The sequence below is a fragment of the Gadus chalcogrammus genome, chromosome 13 (genome assembly GCF_026213295.1).
Source record: "Gadus chalcogrammus isolate NIFS_2021 chromosome 13, NIFS_Gcha_1.0, whole genome shotgun sequence".
Classification (NCBI taxonomy): Eukaryota; Metazoa; Chordata; class Actinopteri; order Gadiformes; family Gadidae; genus Gadus; species Gadus chalcogrammus.
Genome location: NC_079424.1, coordinates 6,575,004 through 6,594,646, shown reverse-complemented (window position 1 = coordinate 6,594,646; position 19,643 = coordinate 6,575,004). Strand labels below are relative to the sequence as shown.

The window sequence follows — 19,643 nt, the reverse complement described above, 5'->3', positions numbered from 1 at the left end:
TATTGCAAGAACTAATCGGAAGCATATGACGTATACATTGGATGAATCTTCCTGACGTAGGCAGCGGTTGGTGGAGAAGGGGATAGGGTTCTCAAAACGAACATACCCCGACCACGCTGCTTTACGGCTTGGGAAGTTGAAACTACAATTGCACTTAACAGACCACGCATCTCATAACGAAGTGGATAAAGGTCATTGACTATATGGTGTTATCTTAGATTGGTAGGCAGACGCGGTATACTATAAATTAAAGAGGGAATGGTATTTCTGACACTGTCCTGTTTGGTCCGAAGCCGCGGGCCAGACAGACATTGGAAGGTCCAAGAACTCCTGAAACATGCTCGGGTAAGTTCCATCAGCTGTCAAACAATTTATAGTCTTCATTAAGATTGAGATTATAATTTGTAAGCTCATCTATATTTTGGTGGGGGCCATGGGACTGCATTGTGTTATCGTCATGCACCAAGATACTATTACTTATTCTGATTAATCACCACAGCATTTCAGGGGAAGGAAGAACCGCTGTTACAGTTTGGCTGTGCGGGCAGTAAGGAGGGCTTTCGTCTACGCCACTAAAGGTCGAATACTCAAGAAACGTAACATGCGAACGGTAAGACACCATCTGCTGCTTGCTCTGTGTCACCCCGATGCCTTGGTCACTCAAACACATATTTGTCACAGTACTAAAGATGCGATTGAGCAGTGATGCTGATCAAGTAAATTGTTTAAGTACAAATGTGATTGCATATGATTCGAAGCATCCAACATCTGCTTTCTCTTTTCTGTGATTTATTCGTTCAGCTTTGGATTTCACGCATTGCAGCAGCAACACGAGAACATAACATGAAGTATCCAGCCCTGATTCATAATTTGGGAAAGGTAATTGTCCTCAGGAATTCATTATTTTTCTTTCACATGTTTAGAAAGTGCTTGGTTCACCAAAGATGTATACGTCGGTCTAAGTATTTGGGCCTCTCAGCAAACTCCCAGCATATCATTTACACCTTCACAGCATTAGTGCAAAAGGAGATTTCTGCAAACATGTACTCCAGGATCTAACCATCGTGCCCCTTGTTGTCCCTCCTTACAGACAAGTGTTCAACTCAACCGTCGTATTCTCAGCGAACTTGCCATCACAGAACCCCGGACGTTCCTCTCGCTAGCCAAGCTGGCTCAGGCGCGGCGAGAGGAGGGCTTCAGGGCGGCCCTAGGTGACGGCCAGGAGCCTGCAGGGGTCTTCTCCCGTGTGATGGTGACCCACTAGTCCCTTTGCCATCTGCTGTACTAACGGACTCCTCTACTTGCTATGCTGGGCAGACAGTGAGGCTCTGGATTGTGTAAATGTGGATGCAATGCTACAAGTCACAATAATTAAATAAGCCTGTCTTTGACTTTACTCTCACCCTCTCTCCTATAATCATTCAATCCAGAGAACAATAACCTTTCAAGGTGAAGGTGGAGAGAGTTTGGTTGTTTTTCTTTTGAGACCTTGCTGAGATAAAATGTATTACTCGTAATGGACCAAAAAATCAAACTCAATGGAAGGACATTAACTAGACGTGGACATTAAAGCAAATTGTAATGGGGAAAACGTATGTTTATTTAGTTACGCCATTTGGTTCACATTGCGGTAATTCTGATTTCAAACGATACAGCATAGCAAGTAGATGACCATGATTAAACTAACGTTTACCCCTCATTGTCCCTAGCCGAACACAATAACAACAGCAGTATATTGATTTCTCTGCTGCAACCACACCCTAACCAACCCCATTGTCAAGTACATTCACAACATACCTTATCAAAAAAGTGTCCCCGGAGGATAAGTAGTTACGAGAAGTCCCACCACATTCATGTGCAACTATAATTTAATTTTTTAAGGTTTAAGTATGAGTCTAAAGGTATCAAGCAGATTTTGTAAGGCTATTGGTTTCTATGTAAATATCTGTACTTTTCTTCTTGTCATGTATTCGTAAAATTTGTTTCATTAAACATTTTGTTATGTATTCAATACATTGCTGTGGTTCCCATTTTTTTAGACAGACGATTAGACATACATAAGTATGTATAGTTTGACATTCAGCAAATTATAAATATTATCCATGGTCTATTCTCATAAAAAACATAAATCGAATATATGTTTTGTGGAATGTAGAGAAGAAAGCATATTAAAATGATTTTCTGTTACAAAAGCATCATGATGTAATCCAATGACATTTAAAGTTTCAAAAATACCCTTTTTACTATTTGCGGCTACCGTACAATTTGGGGGGGGGGAACAAAACGCGACCTCTGTGGAGGACGCTATTGCAACTACCAATGAAAAAGCCGATTGATTTTCAGTAGCCAATAGCAAAAGCTGTTGTTCAGACCACGGCAAATCGTCTCCTGCAATTGCGTGAAGCATTTCAGCGTGACACGCATGTGGAGGAAGTAAGCTGACAGGCATTTGTCAGAGCCTCATTTTTCTGACCGGCTTGCATAAGTCTTGTAATATCAATTGTCAGAAAAAATGTCCTGGCTGTTTGGCCTTAACAGGGGGCAGCCTGAAGCCCCCCCACCCGGCCCGCAACCACCTCCGCCGCCAGCCCCGGCCGGTGGGACCGGCGGCGGTGGAGATAAACTCAAGGACAAATGGAGCAGCTTCGATCCGACTGGGCTGGAGCGAGCTGCACAGGCAGCCAAAGACCTCGACAAGTCTCGTAAGTGTGAAGTGCAGAAACTAATTCCGCAATGTAACGGGAGCCATATTGCACACAATCTGGGTGAATCCATTTGGTGCATTCATTAGTCGTCGCTTAGGAATCGATATTCAGAGTTGTGCAAATATAAAACCAAGGTGAAGCGAGATGAGAACGGCATGTACAGAATGCTGTCTGAGTGATAAATACCCACTCAACGCTCACCTTCATTCTAGGGGACCGGGTCAAAGGTCATCCTTGTCATCCCTGTCCACATTACTTTTTAAATGAATGAAACTTACTTCCGTTTGTTGCAAGATTGCTGAAATAGTCGTATACACTGCAATTATTTTATTATGGCATACCATTTCCCTTCTGCCAATACCTCACCTCAGGCCATGCCAAGGAAGCTTTGGACCTGTCTCGTATGCAAGAACAGACGGTACAGCTGGAGCATCAGAGTAAATTTAAGGTAAGGCAGACCATTGAGATTACAAATTTTCATCGCATGCCATATGTTTGGTGTATCTAGTTTCATTGTGATGTACCTAACAAGTTCAACATTGTATTAAGTACATTATAACTACGTGGTATAACCTAAAGTATGCTAATTTAACTCTTCCTATAAACACTGTAGACAAAGCAATCTGCAGTAATGCTGTATTACCTAAGGGACAATGTCTGTCCTTACCCCAAAAATAAACCCTGCAGGTGATTCAGGGGTCTTGAATCAGCCCTCAGGGGTTTATTTCTGCAAAACATTAATGTTTCGCTGCACATTATCCCTCTTATCACACAGCTTTTATTGAAAATAATCCATAATTTGACACAAATATAACCCATTATTTAATTGATTTGCAAAATGTTGTACTGCTTCTGCAACCAAAGTCTGTTGGCATCCATAGCGTCCATTGCAACTGTCTGTTATACAGAAGTAACAGACTGCTGCACGCCTTTATTGACCAATCAGAATTTAGTATTCCACAAGGACGCGTGATGAATTTCAATGACATTCATTCAATGAAAATGCTTGTCTTCCTTAAGCATGTTTTAACAAAGGTTCATTACCTGAGCTATAAACATTATATCAGGCATCATGACTGCAGGTTGAGATTTGATGCATGTAAATATTGGGATGTTGTCCAGTCTGCTGAATGTCTGTTGGGTCCTCCTATTGACGCTGCTATTTCCTGTGTTAGGAATATGAGGCAGCAGTGGAGCAACTGAAAGGAGATCAAATCCGTATCCAGGCTGAGGAGAGAAGGAAAACCATGAGTGAGGAGACCAAACAGAATCAGGCGGTAAGAATGGAACCTCACCCTGGTTATATCCGAGCATTTGTAACTTTGATTCAGTAAGGCACTCGACCAATCAGTACTAAGCCAGCTCTGGTGGGCCCGTAGCATGTCACCATGGTAACCCTGTTGTCTGTCCAATCACAGAGAGCCCAGTACCAGGATAAGCTAGCTCGGCAGCGATATGAAGACCAGCTTCGACAACAGGTGAGTTCACCTGCTAGATTTAAAAACGCATCAAAAGCTCTTATCGCCAACAAGCACGTTTAAAATATTTACTGTTTTTGTTCACAGCAAGCCATAAATGAGGACAACCTTCGTAAGCAGGAGGAGTCTGTGAATAAACAGGAGTCCATGAGAAAAGGTAACGGATAGCACTAACCAAATGCAGTGTATACCACACAGCAAGGTTGATCATTGGCTGGAGTTCTAACTGTGCCGGGTCCGCCTCTACTTCAGCCACCATCGAGCACGAGATGCAGCTGAGGCACAAGAACGAGCTGCTGCGCATAGAGGCGGAGTCCAAAGCCCGGGGCCGCGTGGAGCGGGAGAACGCAGACATCATCCGTGAGCAGATCCGCCTGAAGGCGGCCGAGCACCGGCAGACCGTTCTGGAGTCTATAAAGTAGGTGGCTTTCACAAGTGCTTCTTTGCTCATGGTGCCAGTTGGTGTTTCCTTTTGTATTACTAGTTGTATGTGCTGGTGATATCTAGTTAAAATAACACGTCGTCACTAGGACAGCTTATATTCAATAGTGTCTCATGGTACTTAAAAAAAACAAAAACGATATGCCATGAACAGTATGCAAACACAGCTACTAATAATTTAAATTAGATGTTTTGATTTGATTGTTTTAGTACACACCACACAAAGCATATAATAAATGTTTTCCCTTTCAGGACTGCGGGGGCTGTGTTCGGAGAGGGCTTCAGGGCTTTTGTGTCGGACTGGGACAAAGTCACAGCTACGGTGAGAACATTCCCCACAATGCACTGCCCCATCAGGTACAACGTGAGGATGGTAGAAAAGCTGTGGGTGGCTGACGAACTTCAGGTTTTGTGGAGATGCTGGGCTCATCGACACTTCCCAAGATATAGCTCCACAGCTCTGGTCACCGACTACACGCACATCTTCTTTTTGTTTAATTACCCGCGCCCCTGGATGACGTTAAGACTGAATAAATTAAACAATAATAAAAACAATACCACATTTCTCTTGTAATGTTCTGCCACGTTCATCGGCTAATGTGATGTTCAAGTCCTAAACACGTGCAATGTCTCCTCCCGTCGGCAGGTAGGAGGGTTGACCCTGCTGGCGGTGGGCGTCTACACGGCCCGCAACACGACCGCAGTGGCCGGCCGCTACGTAGAAGCCCGGCTGGGCAAGCCGTCCCTGGTCAGGGAGACGTCCCGCATCACCGTGGCAGAAGCCATCAAGCATCCCATCAAGGTAGCTGGGAGGCCCGTTTGGCTCGGCCACAGTCTCTCATCAGCTATGTGTGGCATAGTTGATGCATGCACGTTTAGGCCCAATCCCATTTCTACACCTTACCCCTTCCCCTTACCCCTTCAAAACAAGGGGGAGGGGGAAGGGGGAAGGGGTACAAATGGGATTGGGCCTTTAGATCTGTTTGTGTTCCTTTTTAGTAACCATTTTCTCATCCCTCCCTCCCCCACCTCCTGTTAGACGACGAGGCGGTTGAGGAGCAAACCACAGGATGCCTTGGAGGGAGTCGTGCTGAGCGTAAGTGGTCAAGTTACAACTAGGGCAGGACAATACTTTGATAATATTGTTAAGCGTCTTTGAATGCTGTCGTATACAATCCTCGTTAAATTAAGATATTGACCCCTCGTGATAACCATAGCAAGACAGCAGTTAGACAGCAGTTTCATAGCAACATGAATTACGATGAGAAGATATAATGGTAATTTTAATTCATCAGCACGTCGTGATGTTAAGTCGATCACAATGTTGTTTTCCTCATGACCCCCATTTTCTTTAAAGGCTGTGACATTTGGAGAAAATGCTAATATTGCAAATTGATGTTATTTAATAATCCCTTTTAGCCTTCACTGGAAGAGCGTGTGCGAGACATTGCCATAGCAACTCGAAACACGCGGCAGAACCGTGGCCTTTACAGGAATATCCTCATGTATGGCCCGCCAGGAACTGGAAAAACTCTATTTGCCAAGGTACGCACACGTTACATAACACGCATCATCTGAGAAACTTCCTTTATGAACCTCAATCCATGTGATCTGATGAACCGTTACCTCTTTGTGTTGAGCAGAAACTGGCGATGCATTCCGGGATGGACTTTGCGATCATGACGGGAGGCGACGTGGCCCCCATGGGTCGTGACGGTGTCACAGCGATGCACAAAGTGTTCGACTGGGCCAACACCAGCCGGCGCGGGTATGCCGTCAATGATTATGAACATAAATGAAACCCTTTTGTTCATGTATGAATGTAATCTGATGATTGTTGAAATTCATTCCAATGTTCTCCTTTACCTATGCTAGATTATTGCTCTTTGTTGATGAGGCCGATGCCTTTCTACGCAAGCGATCTACTGTAAGTCGAGTTGTTCCGTTACATCTGTCCATAGTTCACATTGTGAAAATCATGTATAATACAAACCATTTACATTTTATTTTGTGTCCGTTTTGTAGGAAAAGATCAGTGAAGACCTCAGAGCCACATTAAACGCCTTCCTTTATCGTACCGGAGAACAGAGCAACAAGTAAGTATTCATCTTACCCAATATGCATCGTTAATCATGGTTAAATAAAATGGTATGTGTGGAACAAGTATCGTAACACAAAACTTTCAAGCTCCATACCAACATAGCCCTAAGTGTATCCAACACCCCCTTGATTTTCCCTCTTGTATGATCAGTCTTATAGCCCACTATCTCTGTGCCTCAAACCCTTTTCTTCTTCCCTCTGTGTCCTGCAGGTTTATGATGGTGCTGGCCAGTAACCAACCAGAGCAGTTTGACTGGGCCATCAACGACCGTATTGATGAGATAGTGAACTTTGCGCTGCCAGGCCCTGAAGAGAGGGAGAGGCTGGTGCGACTGTACTTTGATAGATACGTGCTGGAGCCGGCCACTGGAGGGAGGCAGTGAGTTATACACCTAATACACCAAATCCTTCGCTCAAATCTGAAAATAGAGCGCTTTGACCGAATTAAACTGTATAATACGACTGAAATTGTTAAAGGGATTGTTAAAGTTGAAAATATATAACAAGTGGCTCAAAAGCCTATAGCGATAGACAATGATTTCCATAATAGTATCAAGAACATAACATCCTATAACTGATGCATTCTAGAAATAAAAAGTGCTCTCAAAGCCGTTACCATCACCCCTCCTGCTCTTGTTCTGGTGTCTTCTTCAGGAGGCTGAAGCTCGCCCAGTTTGACTACGGTCTCAAGTGTTCTGACATTGCCAAGCACACAGAGGGGATGTCTGGCAGAGAGATCTCCAAGCTGGGAGTGGCCTGGCAGGTCGGTATACCAATCTCTGATTGGCCGTGTCCATATTATGGACTACTTATCATTTTGGTGGTACTCCATTTCTAAAGATTTAAAGTCAGCTTAAGTTTAACTCCTTCCACCCAGGCGGCGGCGTACTCCTCTGAGAGTGGGATGCTGACGGAGGCCATGATTGACGCCCGCGTCCAAGATGCTGTCAAACAGCACATCCAGAAGATGGACTGGCTTCACGGAGAGGGCGTGGAGAGCCTACAAGTGAGGCCCCCCCCTCCCAAGCAGGCCAATACAGCAGGCGGCGATGGGAAGATAGGTTTCATCCTGCCCGTCGCCGAGGTCCCCCAGGCCTCGGAGGTCGTCGCTCCGGTGGTCGAAAGCCTCAACCAACAGATTCTGCCGCTCGCCATGGCACCCCTGGCTCAGGAGGTGGTAGCAGCTACGGCTGACGTCATCAGAGAGATTCAGCCCCTCGCCCAGGAGGTGGCGGCAGCTCCGGTTGTCGAAAGCATCAACCAAGAGGTTCTTCCCCTGGCTGAGGCCCCCCTCGCCCAGCAGGTCGTCGCCGAGGTTGTCGAAAGCATCAACCAAGAGGTGCTGCCCCTGGCCGAGGCACCCCTAGCTCAGGAGGTGGTGGCTCAGGTGGCCGAGAACATCAGCCCAGAGGTCCTGCCCCTCACCGAGGCCTCCCTAGCACAGGAAGCGGTCGCGCCCGTAGACGTCACCCAAGAGATTCTGCCCTTCGCAAAGGAGGTGGTCGCTCCTATTGACCTCAGCCAGGAGATTCTGGCTGAAGCCCCCGTGGTGCCGGAGGTGGTCGCTCCGGTTGAGGTCGCCAAGGAGATTCTGGCTGACGCCCCCCTAGCTCAGGAGGTCATCGCCCCGGTTGACATCGCAGTTGACCTCACCGAGACCCCCGTAGCTCAGGAGGTCATCGCCCCAGTTGACCTCACCGAGACCCCCCTAGCTCAGGAGGTCAGCGCCCCAGTTGAGATCACCGAGACCCCCGTAGCTCAGGAGGTCATCGCCCCAGTTGAGATCACCGAGACCCCCGTAGCTCAGGAGGTCATCGCCCCGGTTGAGATCACCGAGACCCCCGTAGCTCAGGAGGTCATCGCCCCGGTTGAGATCACCGAGACCCCCCTAGCTCAGGAGGTCAGCGCCCCAGTTGACCTCTCCGAGGCCCCCCTAGCTCAGGAGGTCAGCGCCCCAGTTGACATCGCTGTTGACCTCACCGAGACCCCCCTAGCTCAGGAGGTCATCGCCCCAGTTGACCTCACCGAGACCCCCCTAGCTCAGGAGGTCATCGCCCCGGTTGAGATCACCGAGACCCCCCTAGCTCAGGAGGTCATCGCCCCGGTTGAGATCACCGAGACCCCCCTAGCTCAGGAGGTCATCGCCCCGGTTGACATCGCCGTTGAAATTACTGAGACCCCCGTAGCTAAGGAGGTCATCGCCCCAGTTGACCTCTCCGAGGCCCCCCTAGCTCAGGAGGTCATCGCCCCAGTTGACATCGCTGTTGACCTCACCGAGACCCCCCTAGCTCAGGAGGTCATCGCCCCAGTTGACCTCTCCGAGGCCCCCCTAGCACAGGAGGTCATCGCCCCGGTTGACCTCATCAAAGAGGAGATGGCTCCGCCTACTTCAACCACCGTTGACCTGACGGAAGAGAGCAAATCTGCTCCAGTTGAGGACAGCATTAAACAGGAGATTGCCCCACCCACTTTGAACGACGTTGAGCTGACGGAAGAGAGCAAATCTGTGCCACCAGTGGATCAGGTCTCTGACGTTGGAGTCAAGGCAGAGAGCGTAGGTGAACCTGCTGCTGCTGCTACTCCTTCCAGTGAGAAGGAAAAGGAGGTAAAGACTGTATCTCCTCCGCCAAAGGATGGAACCCCCGTGTGAGGAGGATGGTTGAACCACAACGGAGGTGCTGGGATCAAACAAAAGAAAAAGAGTATGCTGGCCCTTGTACCCAAGTGATGTCTGTGTCTGACGTGTTCAGAACCACACCGCTGGAATATGGGGAATGCAGTGGGCCACTAAAATCAATGACCTTAAAATATGCCTGACACTGATTCATGTTGATATATCTGTCAAAATGTACTTTCTATGGAAACCGTATGTCTTTAATTATTGTTTACAGATTGTTAACATTACAAATAGTAACATTATTAAAATTGTGTGATTGTGATTTTCTATATAAATGATAACATTCAATACGTTTCTTTTATTTATTGTCCTTTGGTTTTGTTTATATGGTCAAATCATTCTTCCCCATTATATCAGTCCAACCAAATTAGAAACCATCAAGTACATATTATGGTTTTGTGATGGGTTTGGTATCAGGATGCAAGAAGGTCAAGGAGATGGCGAAGAGGAAAATCAACTGAATGAACCTACGTTCAAAAACTTAAATAATCCAATCAGGAGTAATGGCTGCCAGCTGGAGACCGTCAATAACTTCCCCCAAAAAGCCAAGTCAAGGACATATACCATTTGGCCTATTGCATTGTAATTGTGCAGGCTGTGACACTAATAGGTTTTATACAGCCAGGCTAAACACATTAAATAACAAATCATGACTTCATGACATTATAGTTGAAATTCCAAAGCAGAAATTTTATTTAAAGATTGTCCAAATGAAGCGGTGGGAAATCGCCTTCTGGACCTCTGGATAGGATATCACGGGATCGTCTGGCCATGGTGGTAGCGTGTGTTGACGTGTGTAATGCTTCAGATAGTAATCAATGGGTCAGACAGCCCACAAGGGGGAGAGAAATTTCAAGGAAAGCGAGTGTGTGTGTCTAGTAAATAGTAAAGTTATTGCCTGAGACAAACGGTACGTTGGAGTTGTGAAATCGGTCCAAAACAGTTTATGTCAAGCCGACGTCGACGGACACATGTCAAAAACAGGTATTTTATCTGTTAGCTTTTGTAAACGGCAACATCCTGGACGTTACGAGGCACTGGAGATTTCGCGTTGTTTCTTACCTTTACGAACGCAAACCCAAGTGACAATTGTTGCAGAATCGCTTTCATCTTCATTGCTTTTTTAGAGCGCGCAGAGGCGCAAGTGACAAAAGACAGTCATTATAGACATACACGCTCAAATTGGTCCTCAAGATCGTATGCGACCTAGCGCGTGGGATTGTTCGATGTTTAGCCATTACAGCCCAGTATTGATACATAATCTAATTATTGGCGTCTCAAAATATATGACCGGAATGGTTTACAACATTCTAATGGTTAACAAAGGACATTGTATGTTTTGGGCAGCTTGCTGTGATGGACTCGTTTTTTTTATAGAATCAACTTGGCATACCTCCAGTTTACTTTTAAATAAAAGATTTTAAAACGAGTTTAAAAAACGTAAACATACACAATAAAAAAAATAATACTCAAAGCAGACAAGAGCAGAAAGGTTTCTGAAGAGATTGTTTCTTTAGTGGATTCATATGTACATACAGAATTCAGGCACTCTTGACTGAGCTTGCAGCAAATAATTACAATGCTTTCTCTATTCTTTTACATTTACAAAATAAAACAAAACGATACCCTGAAAGACAGCAAATCTGAGTATAAATAAGAATCAACACATTATGATGGAATCTAACCGGAGGGATACGTCTCAGTTTGGTTAGTCAACATCAACCCTCCGATTTATGGACTAATCTCTAGCACACGGTCACTTGTCCTTTCAGGCAGTCACGCATCAGCATAGACGTGTCAATTCATGTCATTCATCAAGCACATTTACACCAGCCAGGGTCAAAATGACTCAAAAACCAAAACAATTGCTAGAATTTGAGAAAACAAAAAGAGCACAATCAGCCTCCAATTCAAAAGAAATAAAAACAAAAACTGTATATCCTACTATAAGATTGGCTGGGGTCTTGCTCTCCCGAGAGAGGCGTGGCTGGGTGGGCATGAAGGGTTGAGTAAGGGGTCTGGGGGAGGAGGGACCATGGCCTGACATTGGATCCAAAGGCAAGAGGCTATCCTCAGCATGAAGGACAACCCGTCCTCACCGTTTGTCAGAAACCGTCACCGAGCCATCGCAGAACCCAGTGCGCTGGCCTTCGTACACACGTGTGCGTTACAGCTGCGTACAGGGACACGCGTGTAATGTGATCATCGATACACACACACACACACACAGAGCGGTGTAGATGGCTTGCTTAAAGAGTGTGTGTGTACTGCTGTTGGTTCACGGCTTATGGGCGGGGGGGGGGGGGGGGGTGGTAGGTTTTATTGCAAGATTTGGACGGGGGCCGTCAGTAGAAGCACACGGTGTGTAGGAAAGGCCTGTTACTCTTATCTTCAAACTCCTGAATCAGCTCGTCGATTTCATTCTCCATGTCGTCCGTGTGCTGGATCTGAAGGAAAACATTGAAAGATTCCCCCGGGACAAGGTCAAGTAACCTTCAGGCAACATGAACATTCCCCGTTTAGGGTATACAAAGTGATCACCCCCCACCCGCCCATCCATTCCAGATATAAAGAGTTCAGCATTAACATGCATGTCACAGGCAGGTTTTAATAGGTGGACACTCACACACTGACACAGCTCACAGATGAGGAAGGCCCCGAGCGTGGCTTCCTCGTGGTTGTCCTGGATGTCCACGTTGATGACGTGCACCGACTGCAGCGTCTCCTGTTCTCTGGAGCTGAGGTCTGTGGAGCGGCACAGTCAGGGACCCCCCCTCCCTTAGCATTGGGCTTCGGTCACATTGCAGGTTTGAGTCATAACATAAGATTACGACACCGCAGAACACTTGGTTGTTCATCATTAGAATGACAAAAGCATATGTACATCAACATTGGGTACGAAGGCCTCACCTTCCAGGACTTGGTCGTAGACCCTCTCTTCACAGGTAATGACCAGGTCAAAGTGGTCCTTACAGTTCTGGAACCGCTCCGGTCTGGTTTTGATACGCTTGTTGCGGTCCAGCATGTGAAGGATTCCATTCTGGGTGTACCTTAAGGAGTTGTTGGTTAAGGAGCACAGCAAGGTGGCCTAGAGAGAATCCCTCAACATTCAGTGATGCAAATACCTCACATGAGTCATCCATTCAAAAAAAAAAAAAAAAGGATATGCGGAACAAAGCCCCAATATTTGAACACGTTGGTTAGATAAATCATAAATTCTCCGTGGCGTCCAACCTATTGTAAAACGTTTACTCGCTATTAAAATAAAACAGCACATTGCCATCTAGTGGCCAATATATAACTTGCAATTTTTTATCCACTGCCAGGTGTTTTTTGTTGGACAATGCATTCGGAATGTAGGGAAACCATTTCTGTCACACACTCGCTCTTTGAACCGGACATTCTTCCTGAACTGAATGTACTGATATTAATATCGGCCCGAAAACATATTTTTTTAAACCAACACAATTAACAAGCTAATCCCAATAGCTGGAGATGCTTTTACAATTATTTAAGTTGCCGTTTCCTTCCCAATTTTGAGACTTTGGACGATAATAATCTTATTTTTTTGCGCTTATGTCATAGGGAATTCCGTTCACACCCATGATATCCCAATAACCTATGGAGAAGAGCTTTGGTCAAGGTGGCAGTTGTATTCAAGACAGGTAATACAGCGCATTGTGAAACATTTGATGATTAAACACAAACAAACTGCAATCAACAAATCATATCCTTGACTAAACCAGTTTGTTTACTGTGAGCTTACCCATACCCAGCAGATGACTTACCTACACCAAGCAGATGCACCAACGTTTACCACTTATCAACGACAATGAACGAGAACAGACAAACATTTGTCACACGTCATTTGACACCTAGAAGCCAGTTGCCCAACGGGACACCCCAATGTACTGCTGTTCCAACGGCACCACATGTTCTTCAATAAGGATGTTCACAGAATGCCTATACCTCAAATTGCGCAGATCTACTTCTCAGCATTATGTCCCCTTTTGTTTGCACGTGTGTGATTGTCAGCGACAGAGTGCATATTGGTTGGTGTGTGTGAAGGGGATACAGTTCCTTGTCCTTGCGGACCAGGTCGTTGTACATCTGTTCATAAGATGTTTTGAAGTCGTAAACATTAGGCTTATCCGGGGCAGGGCCAGGCAGCTTCACGTGGGAGCCAGTCCCAAATGAACGCACGTCAAATCCACGTTTGCTGCAAAGAGGAAAGAACAAGTATACATGAATAAAAATGGATTAGTTCAGAATATAGCATCAGTGTTAAAGTGCATCTCCCCCCGAACAGCGCATTTAATGACACGGCAGATAGAATAAAAAGTAATAAATTAAATTAATTAACCAGTATGACATGCAAACATGAAGAAAGTGGAATTTTCAGAGACGTATGGCTAGCTGCGGGGTTAAAATAAATGACTCAATCAAAAAGAAAAAAAAGGCCGTTTTTCAGCTTGTCACATATGGCACGGGATGTTAACAAGTTGACTAATAACTCAACTAATTTCTTTCCTAGTAGGTCTTTGTCAACTACACTTAACCGATGTGCAAAAATACAGACTAGGGTAACTGTTGGGGGGGAAAAGAGTCGGCATTCGTCGTCTTGGTGGGCAAAGCAGTTTACTTTCTAGGTGCCATAAATATATTAAATGAATTATTGCCCTTTTTAAAAAAGTGACTAATCTAGAATCAGAGAGCAGCGCCATCAGGCGGCGGTTCAAGGCTGCAGTACTCCCTTCTTCTTCAAGACAATAGAGAGGGCGCCAGAGACTAAGTAAAAATCAACTACTTTTTCCTTCAAACATGTATCTTTATACAATTAAAACCTAATAAGTGGAAAGGCGTGTACGTCTGTCAAAAATAACAAAAACAACAAAAATAAAGATAATCCAGATGAACAGCCTTGGTATAAACTACAGGCTTTTTGTTCTGCTTTGAGCCCATTGTCGAAGCTGGGTGGAGGCCGATATGCTGTCATGGAGCATTGTGCGGTTATGGCTCCAGCGCCATTAGCACCGCGCAGTACGGGCTCGGTCACTTCGGAGCAGGGCAATGCAGTGGTTTCTTCTCTTCGTCTCGGCCCGTTTTACCTGAGGATATTGTGCGCTTCCATACTGCGGTTCTGGTTGCTCGAGCACACAACCGCCACGCGCAGCGGGTGGCTCGGCATAGCGGTTCTTCCGTAGGAACTAATTTGGAATTAGTGAAAAAATGACTAAATAGAATTTGTATAGGCTAAACACCTACATAGACGACCGAATACAAACGTTTCTAACGACTGACGACTGACTAGAACGGCCAAATTAGAGCGCTCTCCTCTAAAGGATGAGGATGTTAAAATGGCGGAGCCGGACCGACTTCCTGCCTAGGCACGGCTTTAAAAGTGTTGATGTCATTTTAGGGGCTGGGTTTACCGGTTATAAAAGAAAAAAAACGTCCACGTCACTGTGACGAGTCTGACGACGCAAGAAAGATCGTCAGGTTTTGTGTCTTTCTTTCAAAATACGGAATGGTAAAGCTACAAAAAGCAGCAAAAATAATAATAATGAGAAAAAGAATGTCTCGAAAATAGTATATGCAAATTTGTCCACAAAGTGTACACGATTTTTTATTGCACAATGTTTTATCTGGCAAATTATATTACCTCATAGGCCTATCAATGATAAATTATTTATATGTTATTAGAGATAATAGACTTTTGTATTTTCTAAAGCCATATTTACCATCTAAACTATTGTGTTGAATTATAATTATCAACAATGATGTTATGTTTTTTTAATGCTGTCCGATATTTATTTCCCTTTTAAAAAGGCAGAACCAGAACAAATCAAACGCTATGGGAATCTGTTCACCCAATGCTAGCCGACACACACACCACACACTTTTATAGTCTTAATTAAAAGTTTATTGACTTTGCCATGGCAACCTATGTCATCTTACTTATTTTACATTTAGAAGAGGCCTATTTTCAAAAAGTGCAGTAAAAGTGGTCAGTGACAACCAGAGTTCAAACAGAGAGAACAGCAAAAAATGGCTCTGGAACTAACAGCCACAGAGGCAATGAAGCCATCATTTGTGAAAGTATGGAATTAAAAGTTAGGTTTTTATTACCAAGCTATTATTATGATTTCTCTGTCACTCAGGTTGATGGTTTTTATTGCAGTTTTACAAAGAGATTGATCACAGCTGAAAAGGCGGAATCACCACATAAAACAATGATTCTTTATAAACATATGTGTAGTGAATGGCTCATTTTGGTTCAGTGCATCCCTTGTAATGATTAGAAGGTTTAGAAGTTGCTATTTTGCAGGCTCAACACCAAACCGAGCAAGATCTAATGTACGGAGGCATTATGTGGCTGATTTAAACATGTTTCGTATAAGACACAGTAGGATGATTCAGGACAATTGATCCCCATACACATTGTGTATCCGGACCACACTTTGTGTACACTGACGCACACTGCGTCAGTGCCGCGAGTGTGTGTGATAATGGTACGTGTGTTGCGTGGCGGGGCTCATGATGTTCTCTGTGATGTACGCCACCAGCAGGCATATGATGACCAACATGACACATATGGCGCCTCCCACGGTAGTCATGGCGATCACAATGTCCTGCATGCCGGAAGGCGACATGGTGAACTCCACGCAGTCCCTCCGGTCCCCCGGGGACTGGGCCGGAGCCAGGGCGCGGAGACAGATGCGGTAGGGGACGTTCTCGTGCAGGTCGGTCAGCAGGAAGTCCCTGCAGCCGGGGCCGAGGTGGACGGTGGCGCATTCGAACTGCGTGTAGCTCCCGTTCCACCAGCAGCTCAGCTCCACGCCCGACCTCCTGCGGGGTCGGTGGCTAAAAGCAGCCCTGGGTGTGGGAGTTAAATACCCCTGTGGTCCCTCTGTCGAGCCTGTCGCTGAGTCCCCACTCGTGTGGTTTCCATCCCCACCACCGGTCTTGTTTATGTGAGGGCCCTGACCAGTGCTTACGTCGGTGGCCTTACCGTGAACCCTCCCACGTACTGCACCCTCGTTGGTCCATTGCAACAGCACAGTGCCGTTTGTGAGGATGTTTGCCACCAGGCCCCCCAGGGAACTCACGGTCCTGCAGTTCGCGCTGCCGCAATGGAAGCCCCACTGTGTGTGTCGGAAACAGAGTTGCCCCCCGACACCCCCCTCGATGACTCTGTAGGCACACAGTGATGCCCCCCGCTGCTCTGTGGGGCTCCATCTGGGGCTGTTTTTCCTCCCAGACATCACAGCGGGAAGGTGGCTTCTTCTGGTGTTGGACAAGGGCTCAGACCCCTCTCTGATCATTGGTGCGTGTCTGCTATTGTTGACAAGACTGTCGAATGTTTGGTTGTTTGATCTGACGTGCGTGTGCCTCGACCGTGCTCTGCTATGGCTGCCTCCCTCCTCTCCTGGAGATGTGGCTGGCATTGAGGTTTCTGAGACGCCGCCAGCTCTGCTGTACCCCACTGCCTCGTGCAACGCGCAGAGTATGACGGCCGACAAAACAAGCAGTGAATGTATTTGTTGCCTCTTCATCCCAATACCTTTGTAAGAGTTATGCTACTCTACTGAGAAAAAGCTGTTCTTGCGAACGTCTGATGGCGTGCGGTTTGAACATCCGTTTTAAATCGATCCTACACACGATTCAATCTGCTCCAATGCCGAATCATGTCAACGTCAAAGGGGTAGTCTGTGTCTGCAAAAGATGACAATGATTAAGTGAAATTGATCTTAAAACATCGCAGATGACCTTGCATATATATGGCTATGCTAGCTCATGCAGGGAGGATGATGAGCGTAAAATACCGACTGTTTTACGATGTAGGTCATTTCATTTATCCCGAGTCACGCCATCACATAAACGACGTCCCTTACTTACTTTGTGAGAGGATTAATGGGTGTCGTATTCGTGCCATCCGATTTGTTCTCTTCTTGTTGTCGATCCGTGAAGATCTGATAGATGGTGCGTGTGTGTGCGCGTTTGTGGGTGTGTAGCGGCGCGCGGAGAGCGTGGTCCACTGGAGTCGTGGGTAGTCGGACTGTCAAATAAGTCCTGTACGGCCTATGAGTGATATATGCCTATATGGCCGTTTTAAATGCAACTTTACCAACGACATTTCCAAATTACATCTACCGTAAATAGGACTAGGACTAATGTCCCATTATGGTTGAATAGAGGAATTTGTAATGATGTCACAGTTTTTCTCGACACACAAAAAATGGAACTATGCACACAAGTCTGGAAACTTGAAGCTCATGCATCAACTACAAGAATCCAGACTGCTAAACTCTAAGCACAATAGCACATTTAAAAAAAAAAAAATTAAACTCTAAGCACAAATCTCATCATTTAGCACACTTGGTTCACCTGGATCACACTGACCTTCAAAGCGCAACAACTACTTACCAATTAAGTCTAACTCACTTTTCAGCTGTTCAAACTCAACTGGCAAAACACTTCAATCATATGTCAGAGCATAAAACAGGACTCGGTGAGCTCTACTGTGTTGTAGATATGGTCCTTTGGCCTGATCAGGATTGGAGGTGGGATAGCCTACATACTGACATGTAGATCTGTTTCACCTCATTTATAGTCTTATTTTTATGCAGTCAGTTCAGCTGTTCAGATATATTCACAGAATTGTATAACAATATGGCAACAGCCTTATATGTACCACCTAATTGCAACTTTAAATAAGACAGCTATTTCTAAACAATTTTATAGATAGGAATATTTAACATGGCCTCATAAAGCCAAAACATTCTGTAAAAAGTATTTTGATGGAAGTGTTTTGAATTGATCACACCAGTGTTTAATTTATGCTCTCTAAGAGATATTAATTTGATAGCTGTGTTAACTGCTCGGTGGAAAAAAAACAGTTTTGAGAAGAATGTGTAGTTTTGACAAAATGATCAACTTTTCTCAGGTTTATGTTTAAAGTTTTGAGCTATAGTTTCAGAAAACGTGTTTATACTATTGAGAAAAACTAAGTCAGTTAAATCTGCGAAGTCAAGTGTTGCGCTTCTTTATACGCACTGTACGGCTAACCAACTGAGGACAAATATCTAAAATATTATTGATGCATGAATAGTAAAGGGGTTATATTTTATACGTTTGAATTAAGATGATTTAATTGTAAAATGCTGGACTCATGCGCTAGCTTATGGTCTGCCAGAGACTTCAAACGTAGGCCTCTATCAATGAGGTTTTGGCAGCCCCAATACATAAACGCGATTCAGCTGTTCTCCAATGGGAACATATTGAGCAATGGCTGTTCATAAATGAGTAACTATGCAACACAACAAACAATCATTGCCAAGGGAAAAGAGGGAAGCTTGATTATTAAAACAAAATGCAGCATCAGCGGGATTACCTCAATGGTACAATGGGCCCTGAAATGATCTTGAGAGAGTCAGATGTTTGATGAGCTGCTGCGATAGCAACTAAGATAGTGTCTAGTAGGGAGTGGAGTATGATCCAAATGAATGATCAGGATATCATGATATATTTGTTTGATGGTCGCTTTCATTATCCGGTTTACTGTGTCAAATTATAATTATGAATACATTTACAATTGTAAAACTGCTATCAAAGCTCTCTCTCTTTCTGTTTCTCCCCCCGTTCTCTCGCTCTCCCGCTCTCTCTCTCATATAAATACAAATATATATATATATATATATATATATATATATATATATATATATATATATATATATGGTTTATATTTGTTATCTCATCGTTATATATATATATATATATATATATACATATATATATATATATATGACGATGAGATAAAAAATATAAACCATATATACACATTACTACATGGTATAAATCCCTTGAATTCGTTTTTTAATTGTTTGATCTTCATGCATGAAGACACTATATATAAAGTTGTGCTTCCGGTCAGCCTACACTACGTACACAAACAATCGCTAAACAAATAAAAGTTGGGCCCTGAAATGATGCCCTTGTTCTGTTGTCATTGAATTTCCATTTGCCATAACCTTTCCATTCAAACGAGCCTGTGCCCATAGCGTATCCCGGTAACGAGGCGTTCCGGTTAACTCACCTTGAACCAGGTCAGCACTGCTGGAGAGCATGACCCTCGGGTGGGACGGACCCGTCTGCATTCAGGCGAGCATTGAGCCGCTTATAAACAGCGGGGTGGACCTCAAGACAGTAAAGGTCCATGTCAACACCTCACCCAACCTCTCA

At 44.9% G+C, this 19,643-nt stretch overlaps 4 protein-coding genes across 4 annotated transcripts; 2 read left to right on the top strand and 2 right to left on the bottom strand.

Moving 5' to 3' along the window:
• The first annotated feature begins 97 nt into the window (after nucleotides 1–97).
• On the top strand, nucleotides 98–1,591 carry mrpl20 (mitochondrial ribosomal protein L20). The gene is made up of 4 exons (XM_056606302.1): nucleotides 98–345; nucleotides 500–610; nucleotides 802–879; nucleotides 1,091–1,591. Exons 1-4 carry the CDS (start codon nucleotides 259–261, stop codon nucleotides 1,262–1,264), a joined length of 450 nt encoding a protein of 149 aa, XP_056462277.1. The 5' UTR covers nucleotides 98–258; the 3' UTR covers nucleotides 1,265–1,591.
• An 817-nt stretch (nucleotides 1,592–2,408) lies between these two features.
• On the top strand, nucleotides 2,409–9,699 carry atad3 (ATPase family AAA domain containing 3). Its single transcript, XM_056606249.1, has 16 exons — nucleotides 2,409–2,702; nucleotides 3,077–3,153; nucleotides 3,881–3,982; nucleotides 4,124–4,183; nucleotides 4,271–4,340; nucleotides 4,436–4,601; nucleotides 4,877–4,946; nucleotides 5,271–5,426; nucleotides 5,664–5,720; nucleotides 6,044–6,169; nucleotides 6,268–6,392; nucleotides 6,500–6,551; nucleotides 6,650–6,720; nucleotides 6,936–7,103; nucleotides 7,379–7,487; nucleotides 7,602–9,699. The coding sequence occupies exons 1-16, from the start codon at nucleotides 2,513–2,515 to the stop codon at nucleotides 9,372–9,374; spliced, it is 3,372 nt and encodes a 1,123-aa protein (XP_056462224.1). The 5' UTR covers nucleotides 2,409–2,512; the 3' UTR covers nucleotides 9,375–9,699.
• A 547-nt stretch (nucleotides 9,700–10,246) lies between these two features.
• ssu72 (SSU72 homolog, RNA polymerase II CTD phosphatase) lies at nucleotides 10,247–14,813 on the bottom strand. Its single transcript, XM_056606295.1, has 5 exons — nucleotides 14,510–14,813; nucleotides 13,477–13,620; nucleotides 12,312–12,451; nucleotides 12,028–12,146; nucleotides 10,247–11,848 (listed from the first exon to the last, which is right to left on the bottom strand). The coding sequence occupies exons 1-5, from the start codon at nucleotides 14,587–14,589 to the stop codon at nucleotides 11,747–11,749; spliced, it is 585 nt and encodes a 194-aa protein (XP_056462270.1). The 5' UTR covers nucleotides 14,590–14,813; the 3' UTR covers nucleotides 10,247–11,746.
• A 507-nt stretch (nucleotides 14,814–15,320) lies between these two features.
• fndc10 (fibronectin type III domain containing 10) lies at nucleotides 15,321–17,398 on the bottom strand. Its single transcript, XM_056606282.1, has 2 exons — nucleotides 17,301–17,398; nucleotides 15,321–17,117 (listed from the first exon to the last, which is right to left on the bottom strand). The coding sequence occupies exon 2, from the start codon at nucleotides 16,955–16,957 to the stop codon at nucleotides 15,887–15,889; it is 1,071 nt and encodes a 356-aa protein (XP_056462257.1). The 5' UTR covers nucleotides 16,958–17,117; nucleotides 17,301–17,398; the 3' UTR covers nucleotides 15,321–15,886.
• Nucleotides 17,399–19,643: the final 2,245 nt, after the last annotated feature.

What these genes read in the sequence shown, in the direction of transcription:
- mrpl20 (XM_056606302.1), top strand. Translation starts at nt 259, where the DNA reads ATGGTATTTCTGACACTGTCCTGTTTGGTCCGAAGCCGCGGGCCAGAC. An exon ending in AACTCCTGAAACATGCTCGG is followed by an intron (nt 346 to 499) that starts GTAAGTTCCATC and finishes TAATCACCACAG; the next exon opens with CATTTCAGGGGAAGGAAGAA. An exon ending in TGATTCATAATTTGGGAAAG is followed by an intron (nt 880 to 1,090) that starts GTAATTGTCCTC and finishes CCCTCCTTACAG; the next exon opens with ACAAGTGTTCAACTCAACCG.
- atad3 (XM_056606249.1), top strand. Translation starts at nt 2,513, where the DNA reads ATGTCCTGGCTGTTTGGCCTTAACAGGGGGCAGCCTGAAGCCCCCCCA. An exon ending in CAAAGACCTCGACAAGTCTC is followed by an intron (nt 2,703 to 3,076) that starts GTAAGTGTGAAG and finishes ACCTCACCTCAG; the next exon opens with GCCATGCCAAGGAAGCTTTG. An exon ending in ACCGTTCTGGAGTCTATAAA is followed by an intron (nt 4,602 to 4,876) that starts GTAGGTGGCTTT and finishes TTTCCCTTTCAG; the next exon opens with GACTGCGGGGGCTGTGTTCG.
- ssu72 (XM_056606295.1), bottom strand. Translation starts at nt 14,589, where the DNA reads ATGCCGAGCCACCCGCTGCGCGTGGCGGTTGTGTGCTCGAGCAACCAG. An exon ending in GTCCGCAAGGACAAGGAACT is followed by an intron (nt 12,452 to 13,476) that starts GTATCCCCTTCA and finishes CAACTCCTTAAG; the next exon opens with GTACACCCAGAATGGAATCC. An exon ending in TCTGTGAGCTGTGTCAGTGT is followed by an intron (nt 11,849 to 12,027) that starts GTGAGTGTCCAC and finishes GTTTTCCTTCAG; the next exon opens with ATCCAGCACACGGACGACAT.
- fndc10 (XM_056606282.1), bottom strand. Translation starts at nt 16,957, where the DNA reads ATGAAGAGGCAACAAATACATTCACTGCTTGTTTTGTCGGCCGTCATA.